Below are 14,182 nucleotides of genomic sequence, written 5' to 3'. Positions count from 1 at the left end.
CACAAAATTCAAGCATGCTGCAGCAGCTGCAACTCTCGACACAATATCACCAGATGCAACATCTCATGGGATCAAAGTCCATATCCATGGGAGCAGGACCTGGAATCCTACTTCCAGAGGGACCTCAATCTGAATAAAAAGCTTGACTCATGGCATGGACCCTATTTATGGGTACCTTTGATCCAAGGAACATTTGTGCTTTGTACGCAATCTAGTATATTATGCAACTGACAACCTAAGCAAAGAATATGAACAGACATTTAATGTCTAAGAATGCTGAGTCATCTGAAGAAACTCAACATACTGTAATCTGAAAGTGGCATTATAATATAGAATGCTGGGGATTAAAGCATCATATCGGGAAACTAGGTTGGGCCTTCATAAAAAAAAAACACACACACACACACTTAAAAGGCACAAACTCAGTAGAAAACTACAAGGGAGCACAATAACCATAACTTTTTGCCAAGGCCACCAAGAGTAGCAATGTCCCTGTACAACTAGACCAAAAGGATGGCAAAGAGAAAAGCTCCAGAAGACACCCAAGGCACTACTGCCTTTCTCCATTATTTCCAAGTTTTTTAAAACAATAACCAGTGACCTCAAGCTGATGTGTTCTTTCTTGCTGCATAAATTCGATAAGCACCAAGTCCTACAACTGCTACAGCAGCTCCAACTGCTAGGCAAGAAGCAAGGAGCCTTTAATTAATACTCAATTAAGACAACAGATAGTGTCAGTCAACAACCTATGCTTTTAAGGCTTTAAAAGATACACAAAGTCACTATCGGTAATTCATGTAACTGCAGGCATGCGTGTATACATGTAAATCATGAAGATAATCCATGTTGGTATAAATGCTGATGAAGGCAGGCATGCATGTCACTATAACGCACGCATGCATGTCACTACCTATATAGGTTAAGTGAGAATACATTTTATGTTTAATCTGAAAAGTTCTACACTGATAATCAACTAAAGAGAACTCTACTTTTCCTTGGGCATGAACTGACTACAAAAATGATACATCAACATAGAGTAGCAAAATGGCTCTATAAATAGAAACTGAGTTACAAAACAAATTGATCTGCTTTAGGACAAGATAGGCATACATATTTCAGCAAGATATTCAGTAAATGAACTTTACAAGTGCATTAAAGGAAAGATTGGAATCATTATAAAAATAACAAGGAGTATCCAACTAATTCATACAGAGAACCAACTCTAACAAGTAAAAGTTCTTGCATGTGATATGTTATTTGAGAAAAATAAAATACAAAAGAGCATGAACAGGCTTATGCCACCGGACATATAAACACAAAATTCCAGAAAATGCAGTTTATTTTATTTAGAGGTTCCAAATAGTACCTGAGACAAACATAAGAGAACGATTAACAAGACGGCGATAATGCTTGCGGCTTTTGCCAGCTTCAGTTTCAGGAATGCTCAGATGGGGCTGTTGTGCAGCACTAACTATCCGGCAGAATACATCATTGTGATCTCTTAATTTCACACTGATGGGTATAGGTGTCTCAATCCCCATATCCTGGCTTACCTGAAGGAACAATGATAGAAAATTAGGGGCATCAGTCATAGCAAGCATATCAAAACAAATTTTAATCAGTTACACAATAGGGTCAAGGAAATAATCAACAAAGAAGATTGACTATAATGTGTCTTTTTTTCTTTTTTTTGAGAATGTATCAACAGTTGCAGATACATACAAAACAGAAACAGATTCATCATTAACATGGTAGCACTGAAACCTGTATAAACATACAGTAATAACTGGAGGGCCAGGCAACCCTCGCTATTCATGGTAAGATCAGTTCAAATAAAGGTTAAAATATGCAAATTATCATGTAGTAAGTACTACCTAATAATTAAATACTTGAATAATCTAATTAATAAATTAAATTGGAAAATGCAAATGAGTGTCAATAAAGATTATCCACAAAAATACCCTTGTTGAATCTTGTACAGCCAAGGGATATGGATCAAGGTCATCCTTGGCAGAAATAATAAGGCAAGGAACTTCAAAGCCAGTATTTTCCCCATGAGAAGCAACTTGCACAAGCAACTCCTTTGTCCTCTTCCACGATTCTTCATCAGAACTACAACAAAGACAAGGATGTTTATGTGTAATTCTAAAACTAAAAAAACCAAAACAGTACAGTCGCATGATGAACTGAAGATAATTGCATAAAATTAAGGAAACCAAAGTTATTCAGTATTTACTAAGCTTGAATCAATATATAAGAACGTCACCGAGGAAACAGGAACAAATTCAAATTTTCAAATAGTCATTGATGAAGAAGAACAATTAGAAGCTTGTTTTTATTCACTTTATTTCTACAAAATCAAAATTCAAACAAATACAAGATGAAGAACAATGTTTTTACATAGAGTGAAGCAAATCATGCCAGTTAGAAAACAAACAGTAGCAAAACAAATGTTGATACATTAAGTCAAAAAGATTGTGTTGAGTAAATAAAAGCAAAATAAGAATAAATTTTACATTTTAGAACAAACTGAATTGTATACTCTAGTATGGAGCAAGATGATTAATCTGACAAAAGGGAGATAAAGCCACAATCAAACAGCATTCCTCGAAATGCCATGTAGCAATTCAATCAAACAAACAATGACAAGAGCAAAAATATGTAAAGAATGATGATAAGTTACGAGATATTATCTTCTTAAAATTTACCAAATTAAGTGTGAAACACTAAAGTGCTTCACCATGATATAAGGGCGAAAAAAATGTATGTGGCAAGAAACTGAATTTGTTTAGTAAGATTCAAGATGACTAGTCTAAAGGGAAAGAAAAGCAACAATCAAACTGTCATCCTCCAAATCAGTCATGTAGCAATTCATTTAAATGTAAAACAAAAAGTCAGTCATGAAGCAATTCATTCAAATGTAAAACAAAAAGGGGTATTATTTTCTTAAAATTTTCAACGTAAGAGTGAAAGACGAGTACTCCTATGGTATGGTTCAAACATACAAGGAAAAAGTAGTACCATCATAGCTCAACCACAATATGGAATACTTATCTTGTAGACTGGTTTCATGATTGCAATCTCCTGTTTATAACAATTTCTATTCCCAGTAAAGAAGTTACCAAGCATCAAAAGGATAAGGTTACAAGTAGGTTGAAAAAGTAGAGTGACTCCAGGATAGAAATAGTAGATAAAAGATATTTTTTTCCCCCAAGAATTTCCCCACTTGCTTATTTACCAATTGAAAAGTAGAGATCTGATGCATGAAGCAAACGGCAACAGAAATATAAGTCATGGCAGAAAGCAATAAACTAAAAGTTGAATGAAATACTAATAAAAATGAAAAAGATAACAAAGTTTACTCAGTCCATAGATTGCCATGCCAATTGGCACATTTCAGCATGTATCAATAGTAAACTTGCGAGAAAGGAATCTGCGAGTTGGTCCTCTCAATTGATTCCTTAAGTTTGGAGATACAGATATCACTTTCAGTTTATGGAATTCCTCTGCACCCTCTAGAAGTCGGTCTTCATATCACCATGAAACAAGTGAGAATGGACTTACTGGAAAAGATGGTCCATGACCCAGTGTTACTCTAAATTGTATCTACATCCAAATCCGTCATAGACATGCAATGACTGTGCACCAATGTGCACTGGATTGCTGTTAGTGTTGTCATTGTTGTGCCTTGTTGCTACTAATTAATTCAGGAGAGGGGATCATGAGATCTCAATGAAAACTACAAAGTTCACAATTTCATGTACCAGTACTGGTCTAACCCATGTTCTGCTACTGTACCAGTCGTGGCTTGGACCAGTCATGTGCTGATACTGTACCAATGATTGTGCATCAATGTGCACTGGATTGCTGTCGGTGTTGCTATTGTTGTGCCTTGTTGCCACTAATTAGTTCAGGATAGGGGATCATGAGATCTCAATGAGTAAAACGTTCAAAAATTTTGTGTGCAGGCACTGGTCCGAGCCATGTGCTGGTGCTGTACCAGTCATGGCTCAGACCAGTACAATAACAGTCTGCTCTGATGTACCGAGTGTTGGTTTGCCGGTACATACCAAATCCCATAAAAGCCTAAAACAGGTTGAAAGAAAAAACAGAAACTGCTCGGTACAGAGCCTGTACCTCTCTGTACCATAGTACCATAACATATCCATCTTGCAAACCTTGCCACATGTACCTCTAAACCTGAGACGAACCATTATATAAGTTAATGGTTTTGCCAATTTGGTCCAGTTCACTGCCAATTTTGATATAACTTCTTTTCTGACAAAATACCATGCTGAAAAATAATTTTTAATTGAATTTCCTGATTCAGGTTTGTATATAACCAAATTAGTTTCTCCCACAAATTAAATTGAATATGGTGCAAGTTGAACTAAGCATAATTAGACTAAATTTTTAAATATATATCTGTAATAGCCAGTTAGGCACTTGGGCGAGGCGAGGCAAGGCTCGAGCGCCTCGCTTCATTTCCAGGCGGCGCGCTTGAAAGAGGCCAGGCGTCGGACACTTTGGGCGAGCGCCCGGGTTAAACCAAGCGACCGAACCAGCGTTTTAGGTCTAGTTCGGTCTCCGGTGCTTTAGTTTGTTCAATCGAACTAACTAAAGCACCGATATCCTTCCTCTCGCAACTTCCCTAACCCTAACCCTCTTGTTCGAGTCCTTCGATTGGTGGATAATAAAAATAAACCTGTAATGGGATATATTTATGAGGCTATGGATAGAGCAAAGGAGACGATTAAAAGATCTTTCAATGAAAATGAAGAAAAATATGAGAAAATTTTTACAATCATTGACGAAAGATGGAATTGTCAACTTCATCGTCCCTTACATGCAACAGGATATTATTTGAACCCTAAATTCTTTTATAAGATTAAATCTGTTGGGTTTGATGTAAAAGTTTTGGATGAGTTATATCAATGCGTTGCAAGATTAGTTTTAAACTTGAGGTGCAAGATAAGATTATTCGTGAATTATCTCTATATAAAAATGTCGAAGGTCTTTTCGGAATTCCAATGACAGTTCGATCTAGGACAACTACATCTCCAGGTATTAATAATTTGATATAATTAATTTCATCTATAGTATGTTACTATGTTATTGCTAATAATAACATAAATTTTGCAACTGAATGGTGGAGTCTATTTGGAAATTCCACCCCAAACTTACAGCAATTTGCTATCAAAGTACTTAGTTTGATATATAGTGCTTCGGGTTGTGAGCGAAACTGGAGTGTCTTTGAGTATGTAAGGATCACTAAATATTTTTGTTTCAATTAATTTATTTATTTAGATATATATATTAATATATTTTTAAATTATATGACATAATAAATTCACTCAAAAAGAAGAAATCGATTAAAACATCAACGATTACACGATCTTGATTACATAAAGTATAATCAAGCTTTGAAGGCTCGTCATGATTTGCAAAATAGAATTAATCTAATCTCATTACAAGATATTGATGATCCAAATAAATGGTTGGTGGGAGAAATGGGTGCCAACTTGCAAGATGTCAAAGACAAGCTTGTATTTAAAGATGATAGATTGACATGGGGAAATGTGGCAAGAGCTTCAAGTGCTGGAGAATTATAAACATATACAAGACAGATGACAAAAAGAAAAATGAATCCAAAAGCATCAAGCTTGGCTCCTGCTATGATTGAAAACATAGAGAATGAAACATATTTTGATGAAGAGGAAGAGGACGAATTCAATGAAGATGATTTGTATAAAAATGACGATAATATTGATTATGATGAATGACTTTGATGTAAAATTTTATTGTTTTGAATTTTGAGACTTTTTGTTAATGTGACATTATGATTTTGTACCTTAGATTTTCTTAATTTAATAACATATTTTTATTTAAATAATTATATTTATTAATTATATTATATTTTTTATATTTTAACGTCTCGCTTCGCTCGAGCAAGCACCTAGCGCCTCAGGCGTTTTGGGACCTTGACGCCTAACACATTTTAAATCACTGGTAATAGCATATACTTTTAACAAACTACAGATCTTATTTTTTTTCCTCTTGTTGAGTTGCCAATTGGATATGCAACACTACTAGAACCACAAATGATAACTTTTATCAAATGATACCAGTTCCTTACTCCCCAATGATGTCAGGTGGTATGGGTCAATATACCGCACGATATTCCGATACAATACGGTCCAATTAGTCACCAAGCATGTGTGAAACCGAGATGATATACATGGTTTGGACATTTTGCAAGCTTTATAATACTAGCTGCCTCATGAAATATCCCGAAAGAATTAAGAAGAATCTTCAAATCTAACTGTTCAAGTCTTACCAACAGTGTTGTTGTTGGCTGTCCTTCCACAATCTAAGTGACTCGATGTACCGATAATAGTGCTACATGGCATCTCACAACTAGTGTCAATGCTAGTAAAAATTATCAATACCTATTCAAGTGTCAATGACTATAGCACTTATTAAACTCTTAATTGTACTATTCTAGTATGAAAGACATTATAATTTAGAATTTGCATCTTTAATATTTCTAAGTTATTCTACAAACTTAATTTCCATTATTTCATATTTTCATAACATTAAAATAATAAGTACATATTGTTTTCCATTATTCTTCTTTATTGAACAGCTGACATGCAATTACATCAGATTCTCATGTTTCTGTCTAATAATAATTAGGACAGAACCAACAATTCAGCATTTACTCAAAATTTTACCATAACATTTGGTATCTAATCTTAAAAACATAAAAAACCAGAACATAAGTTAAAATATTATTATAACAACAACAAAAAATAATATATTTAAGTCACTAACCCTAAAAAGAATTGGTCCTTAATGGGTCCAGTTTAAACCTGTGAAAGTCCGGTTCACGTCTTACCGCCCAATAAGCATTGTACCAAAACAGGATGGTCCAAGCATCAGTTCACAATCTGAATGGTAAATACCAGCTAGTACATACCAGTTTGAGTGAAATGAAGAACATTGGTACTATCTTCTTATTTAGTTAAATATTCATCAACTGTACTCCAACTTTTTTAACTGTTTATTACTTATTATTTAGTTAAAAAAATTGAAAGAATTTTTTATTACATGAAGTGGCGTATATGACACTCACACGTGGACTCTAACCTAATACCTATCACTTGTGCAATAATGCACTAACCAATCCAAATGTCTCAACGGAAACATAGCTTGAATTTTTTACTTTATAATGTTCATATATGTCTTTGGACTTTCTTGTGAGCATCTGCTACTGATGTACAGGTCTTGCGCTTCTTATACATATCACAGGTAATCATAACAGAATTTCTAAATTTTATGAATAATAAAAATATGCTACATCAGGCCCAAGATTATTGAACCTAGCAATGAAATAGAACAATGAATTGCAAATGAGCCCATTACAATGGTCATCATACTATCCTTGCAAATTATGCAAATAGATATGACCATCCACATAGCTCATGTTGGCAGAAAATCAGAAGCTATGAATAGACTGAAGTGCAAAGCATAACTCACATGACAGAACCCTCACATGTATCAGGGAGCTTGCTCACTGATAAGGTAGAAATGTGAAAAAAGGAAATAAAATGTGAAGCCAAGATAATTTGTACGACAAACAACTATATGCATGATATGCAACAAATGGTGGACTTAAATAATCAAGGCAGATTATGACGTTATGTAATGAAATTTTACAATTGATTTTTATTTGCTAGATGTCCAAAAAACACTTGAATTTATGCAACTGAAGATGCAAAAAATGTAGATAAACATTCTACATGTATGTGCAAAATATAAAGTAATGACTGGCTCAATTTATGCAACTGAAGATGCAAAAAATGTAGATAAACATTCTACCAACACGTGCTACAGATACCAAAGAACAAACACTCATTTCATCAATCAGACTGAAACTATCTTTCTAAATCTAAGTGATCAATTACTTTTGGAAAATACAAGGATATGAAGAATTCATCTGCCAAAGTTAAATGAATTCTCAAGTCTTAAGAAGGTTCACTCTGTATAATTCAAAAATTGTTGGAATGCACACTTATAAACAAATGAAAATATAAAAAGTTCATTAACTACAGCCAACAATTTAATACCTGTCATGAACAAATACAGCTATGTCGCAGGCTGCTAAAGACTCCTTATTAGAAAGGAGGTTCTTGACTTCAGTTTCTGGAATCTCTCGCATCACAAGTGTCTTTTTCTCACCCTTCATAAGCACAACACTAGAAATCAGAGATGGAAAAAAGAAACACGGAACTTGTTCTAGAAAACAAACAAGAAAATATACAGTTTCAAGATTCAGTTTGTTTTTTGCAGTTTATGGTTGTTTTTACAACCAAGTGAATTATCAGGTAGTGAAAACTGAAAAGACTATATCACTTCACAAAGAAACTATGGTTTAAAGTTTCAGCAATACTGGTCCGATAGGTGATTGCTACATAAACCAGGCAATCTCACATGCTCTGATGCAAAACAGAGCTTATTGCATGGTAAGCTTACTGTACCAACCTTATCGGGCGATAAGCTGACCAATGCAAAGCTATATTTGGTGAAAAGCCTAACGTCTGATATACTGGAACATTTTGTTTATTTTAATAAGATGTTGACAGCTGTTTCATCTTTTTTCTTTTCCCCTCCATCCTTGTAACCTCCTATTCTCCTCATCTTCTGTCAACCAGTATTAATCTGTACCGATACTCAGTAAGCTATATGGTACTAGTACTCATGGTTCGCCTTACTAGTCCATACCAGTATACCGACCAGCCATCAATATGGTATGTTCCAAGTCATACCAACGTACCAACACATGGTATGATAGGGTATGCTGATATACCAGCATGTATCACCCATACCAGTCCCCTATCAGACTGGTACATACTGCTCCGTATGATACATACCACCCGTACAAAGTGGTATACTGCATTACAGTGAACCTTGCTAGTACTATGCCAGTCCAGCTGCTGACCAACGTTGGCACTGGACGGAAATTTTGTTCCATGAGGGAGACACAATAAGCTGTACCAGAATATAATTTAATACAAGCTCATCTAAGGGCACAAAAATCATACAAACAATTCTCAATTGATGCACCATATCAGACAACTGGTCATATTGTGAATGTGAAACAGTCTAGTAGAGAACACAGGTCTAGAAAGATAGGCAAACACATATGAAAGATGCAAACAAAGGAAGAAAATGATGAATTGGCAAGAAACTTGTAATTCTTGAGTCTCGAAAGATGTAATTTTCTAATAGCCAACCTATACAACAATATAAGCAAAATCTATCAAGTATGAGAGACAAGATATCAAACAATTGCTAAGAATGTGTAGTTAGCAGAGAACACAGGTGTGGAAGATAGGTAAATGCATGCAGAAAATGCAAATAAATGAAAATTAGAAATGTTTTGGCAAGAAACTCTAGAAAAGATGCAAATTTTTAACAGCCTACCTATCAAACAATATAGTCAAGATTGTACAAAGTAAAATAAATTTTAGATAGAGATAAGCTAAGTTATTGTTCAGGTCCAAGCTAAAACCTAGACCAAATTCATTTCCAGATGGTTTCTGCTGGATCAGCAGTTCGGCTTTCAGTCTAGTTTCAGCTGAAAAGATCTAGTACTGTCATTTGGTGTAACAACATAATACAACCTCATATGCTACCAATATTTGAAAAATTGCTTGAAGTTATAACTCTACTGCACATAAACACATGTCTTGTGTAAACCAGCATAAAAAATGAGCAACAGGCCAACATTAGTCTACGTTAAGCCTCATATGCCACACACTAAGATCATGTTGAATCCAGGTTAGCATGAAATATGACGTGTGTCACGCCTTGCACACCACGTGGCAATCACACTCCCGACGATGTGTATGGTTTGGTATATGGGCACATACCTATTCACTGTGCTCTGTTAGAACCGTTTCGACAATAAAAGGGGGGGTTGAATTAGTGCTTTTGTAAAAATTACGACGTTCTAGAAAATTTTCGTTCGATAAAGGCCTTATCAGAAAGATGTTTAACTTGAAAACATTCGTAAGAGTAATAAGCATAGTAAGTAAATCAGTTAGCAATATGAAAAAAAATCATAACAAAAATGCAAACCGATTTATAGTGGCTCGATCATCCCGACCTACGTCCACTCCCAATTCCTCTTCACTCGAGGCTGTCAACTTTCACTACCGAGCTACTTTCAACAGACGAAAATCAATTAACCTCTTATAACTATTTCTCGGTTTCACAAGTTTAGGAGACAACCTTTATAAGCCTTACACCTCTCTTAGACTAAGCCCAAAACTTAAAGAGGAGGACACTTGGCACTTTTCAAACTTTTTCAGCTCAGAATCACAACCCCTTTCTACTCCATTTCTTGCTTACCCAAGCAGGAAAGAGTGGGATATTTATAGATCCCAAATTGCTTCAAAAATGGAGCCAAAAAAGATCTCATCCCAGGTCCTGACGGTACCACCGCCTGTCAGACTGACACTGGGCGGTACCACCGCCTGACACAGTCTTGAAGACTGTGTTTAGGCGATACCACCACCCAGGTTTCTCGGAGACGTACACTGTCTCACAGGCGATTCCACCGCCTGACCTAGTGGTACCATCGCCTGGGCCAGCTATAGGTCATTGAATGGGCCTTCCACTTGGCCCAAAACAGCCCCAACTCAAGCCCAATGGGCCCCTTATTGAGTTAGCCTGGTTACACCTGAAACTAACTCAATTAAACCTAAACTACTTCAATCTAGACACAACCGATGCAAACACAAACCTTATGTTGTCTGGCATGTCATTGATTCATTCGACACTTCGTCCGAACCTTCGACGCATTGTCCTCTCCTTCGGTGTATTGCCTGATCCTTCGGCATTTTAACTCCCGCAACATCCGATCTTGGCGCAATGTCCGATTCTTCCGGCCCGATGCTCGAACTCACGGCATGAAGTCCTTCTGCCGGCAGGTCGACCGATCCTTCGACCCGACGTCCAATCTTCTGATTGGCCCAACATATGATTCTTCTGCTTCAATCGATTTATCTCTCGATGATCGAAGTTAGTCCTCCGTCACTCAAACGCTGATTAGATCATAACTTCATCAATTGATTTCATCATCAAAATCCGAGATTCAACATGTTCTGCTAAGTTCTTAATAATAAGCCTAAAACAAACAAAGGATCATTGCAATCTAAAATAGAATCTTGCAAAATAAATTAGAATAAAGTTCTACAACTGTAAAAAGAAAAAAGGTATCTTCCTAATATGCTTATGTTACATTGCATATGCATGGTTTAGTTTTCTTAAGACAACCACATGCATAAATTCAACTTGTATCTTAGTTGTATGTAGTCACTCTTTCATAAACAACAAATTAGAACTTTCTAGACCTAATAAATCACAAAAATCAACTTGATTTATGAAAAAATAATGATTAGGAAAAGAATTCCTAGCTTTCTACATCTGTACATAATTGATAAGTTCTGGGTATAAATGCTATTGGTTAGAATCATCAATCTTCACATATTGAGACCGAGCTAAACATTCAATATTCCATAATGTTTGAGACATGGTCTCGGTAATGTTTTGATATTAGATTGGACTGCTATTTAAGACTAAACCACCTTTAAATTTCTTTAGTATATCTTGACAACCTAGCCAACTTCAAACCAATCAAGAAAATTCTTGTTAATATAGCTAAATTTTTACTGATACCACTATTCTTGATTCATCTTTTAATGTTTCAAAAAGGATAACATGATCCCAGATTGTATTTGACAAATCCAAATTGATCAAGAACCTAAATACTAAAACATACCAAAACCTTGCCTGCAACTACGGAAAGAGGCAAAGAAATTAACATATGGTGCTTAAAAACTTGCGAACAATATAGCAACCAACCAGACCTGGAAACTTCTGAGTTTTAATTGACAATATATAAAATAAACTTCAACTAGAACAATTAAACATACATTACAAAGATTATAAAATCAGAAACAAAGGATTGATGCTTGTACAAGGCTACAAGCAATGAAGAAAATCCATTCTTTGTTAAGTTGCACTTACATTATGAAGTTCAACAACATTTGTGGCAAACCGGTCAGACATTGTTGGAGTATACTTCTCGGAGAATGTTCTGCACAAAAAATGGACAAATAAATTAAAACAAATGCCATACATATCAACTCATGTTCAAATTGGACTTAGCTGTATGAAAGGACAGATAAGAAAAAATGACAAAAGGCTTACCTTCCAATAAATGAATTTAACAATGTGGTCTTCCCTGCATTTCTAGGACCAAAGACAAGACACTGGAAAACATTTCTCTGGGTTTGCTGCTTTTTGCGATCTAACCTCCTTTTTCTTGTTATATGAAATGCTGATGCAGGATCACCAGTGTATCCAATGTATATCAGATTAGCCAGACTAGCTGCTGGATCTTGAAGCGTCATGAGAGCCCACTGCAATGAAGAATATTCTTCCCATTAATAGAGCATATTAGATAATAGGTGCATCAAGGATTCCCTTTTGACAACCTTTCTGAAGCCAATCAAAAGATTGGGGGAAACATAAGGTCCATCAAGGATTCCCTTTTGACAACCTTATTTTAGTAATACAACGAGAAAGTCTGAAGCCAATCAAAAGATGGGAGGAAACATCATAAAACTTTAGAAACCTTCCACCAAACAGCAGCCGAATAGAACTAATCAGATAACAAGGAAAGGCCAGATTTAGAATATGTCAAAGGCATTTAGTAATCTGCAAAAAGGTTCATCAGCTTAAATACAAAATTATATTTAGCAGTGTTGGACCTCATGAGTCCAGCGGTTGTCAACAGATTAGCAACATCAACTTTGAACACACAGCAAACAGGATCCAGACAAATTAAGAAATAGGTGTTTCAGAAAAGTTATAAAAACACATGTGATTTAATGTCAATCAGATTAGCGACCGAACAGTGGACAGTAGTATGGTTGGACTGGCATTTAAATTTTTGCATGAAAGATCTGTTAAATTTAACAGTCACGATTTAGACAACACATAATATTAAGTTGAATAGAGTCTTCTATTCACATGTTGAGCAAAGCCAAGTTAACTCCCATCTCATAGAAGAAAAAGAAAAGTGGGGGCCTGCAGTGAGCCAGATGAAATCAATCCATTACAGTAAAACCAAATCAAGCATCAACTAAATCCTCGTCTCCTCTTCTCTCTTGATCCCTCTTGACTCCTTCCAGTTGGAGAAAAGCTTCTCTTAGTTGAAAAATTCTTGAAAAACTCGATAGCAAAACCAGGATTTTAATTTGATTGCAGGAATTGCTAAACATATCAAACTAACAGAACATGCAAGAAATAGGCACCATGCTTTATATATTACTAAAAGTGTCTTCTTACAAAATAATGACCCATTAGTCATAAAAGAACCACCAACTATAAGCAAATATGCAAGTTTCAGTTCCCACATGAAACTTGAGCAGTTAATCTGTGGTTCCTTCATCCCATCAGGTACCTGATGCTTCCTCTGCCTACTTCTTTCCTTCCCCTTTGCAGTGCTCTCAGCAAAGGGTTTCACTGAAAAGATTGGCATCTTTGGTTTATTTTACATGTTAATCATGTTCAAAAGACAACTGGTATTCCTAGTTGTGGTACAAAGCAGTCGAGTTGATTCACACTTTAAATTATAAATTAATACTGGGCGGTCCATAGACATCTGGTCAAACCAATATGTATTGCCATGAACAGACAGTATCCCACAATTTGGCAATCCTTGATCTTTGTGGATGCACAAATCATACAGATCATTGTTACAAATATATAATATATGTAGATGTACAATAATACATATCACCGTTACACTTATAACACAAGTAAAGAACAAGTGTACTGTATTTCTCACAAGGCTACAAAGCTGATAGAGTGGAATATATTTGTACACATGAATTTATGTAAAAAGAAAAAGTCATGTCCATAAATATGCACAACCCGTAGTTACCAAATTACTATAAAAATATACAAAACATGAGCACATGAGTGGATGTGTTTTTCATACCTAAGCATATGAATGCTAACTTAAGCATATATCCATAGGTGTTAAATATGAACAAAAAACTTACTCGATTACCTTCGAGTCAGTGACATATTTAAACGCATTTTC

The 14,182-nt window shown here is 35.4% G+C and overlaps 1 protein-coding gene across 2 annotated transcripts in view; it reads right to left on the bottom strand.

Moving 5' to 3' along the window:
- Positions 1 to 301: 301 nt before the first annotated feature.
- Positions 302 to 14,182, bottom strand: part of LOC103972851 (mitochondrial Rho GTPase 1) — a 36,092-nt gene continuing 22,211 nt past the window's right edge. The window contains exons 9-14 of one of the 2 annotated variants that reach the window (XM_009387229.3): positions 12,280 to 12,491; positions 12,097 to 12,166; positions 8,130 to 8,242; positions 1,962 to 2,112; positions 1,367 to 1,553; positions 302 to 676 (exon numbers count right to left, since the gene is read on the bottom strand). In XM_009387229.3, the coding sequence (XP_009385504.1) occupies positions 603 to 676; positions 1,367 to 1,553; positions 1,962 to 2,112; positions 8,130 to 8,242; positions 12,097 to 12,166; positions 12,280 to 12,491 (807 nt within the window). In that variant the 3' untranslated portion in view covers positions 302 to 602. Of the gene's footprint in view, positions 680 to 1,366; positions 1,554 to 1,961; positions 2,113 to 8,129; positions 8,243 to 12,096; positions 12,167 to 12,279; positions 12,492 to 14,182 lie in introns of both variants that reach the window. The other variant, XM_065087489.1, reaches the window with a different exon arrangement.

Source organism: Musa acuminata, chromosome BXJ1-2 (assembly GCF_036884655.1).
Source record: "Musa acuminata AAA Group cultivar baxijiao chromosome BXJ1-2, Cavendish_Baxijiao_AAA, whole genome shotgun sequence".
Lineage (NCBI taxonomy): Eukaryota > Viridiplantae > Streptophyta > Magnoliopsida > Zingiberales > Musaceae > Musa > Musa acuminata.
Note: the sequence above shows the minus strand (reverse complement) of the source record. Positions and strands in the feature narration are given on the sequence as shown.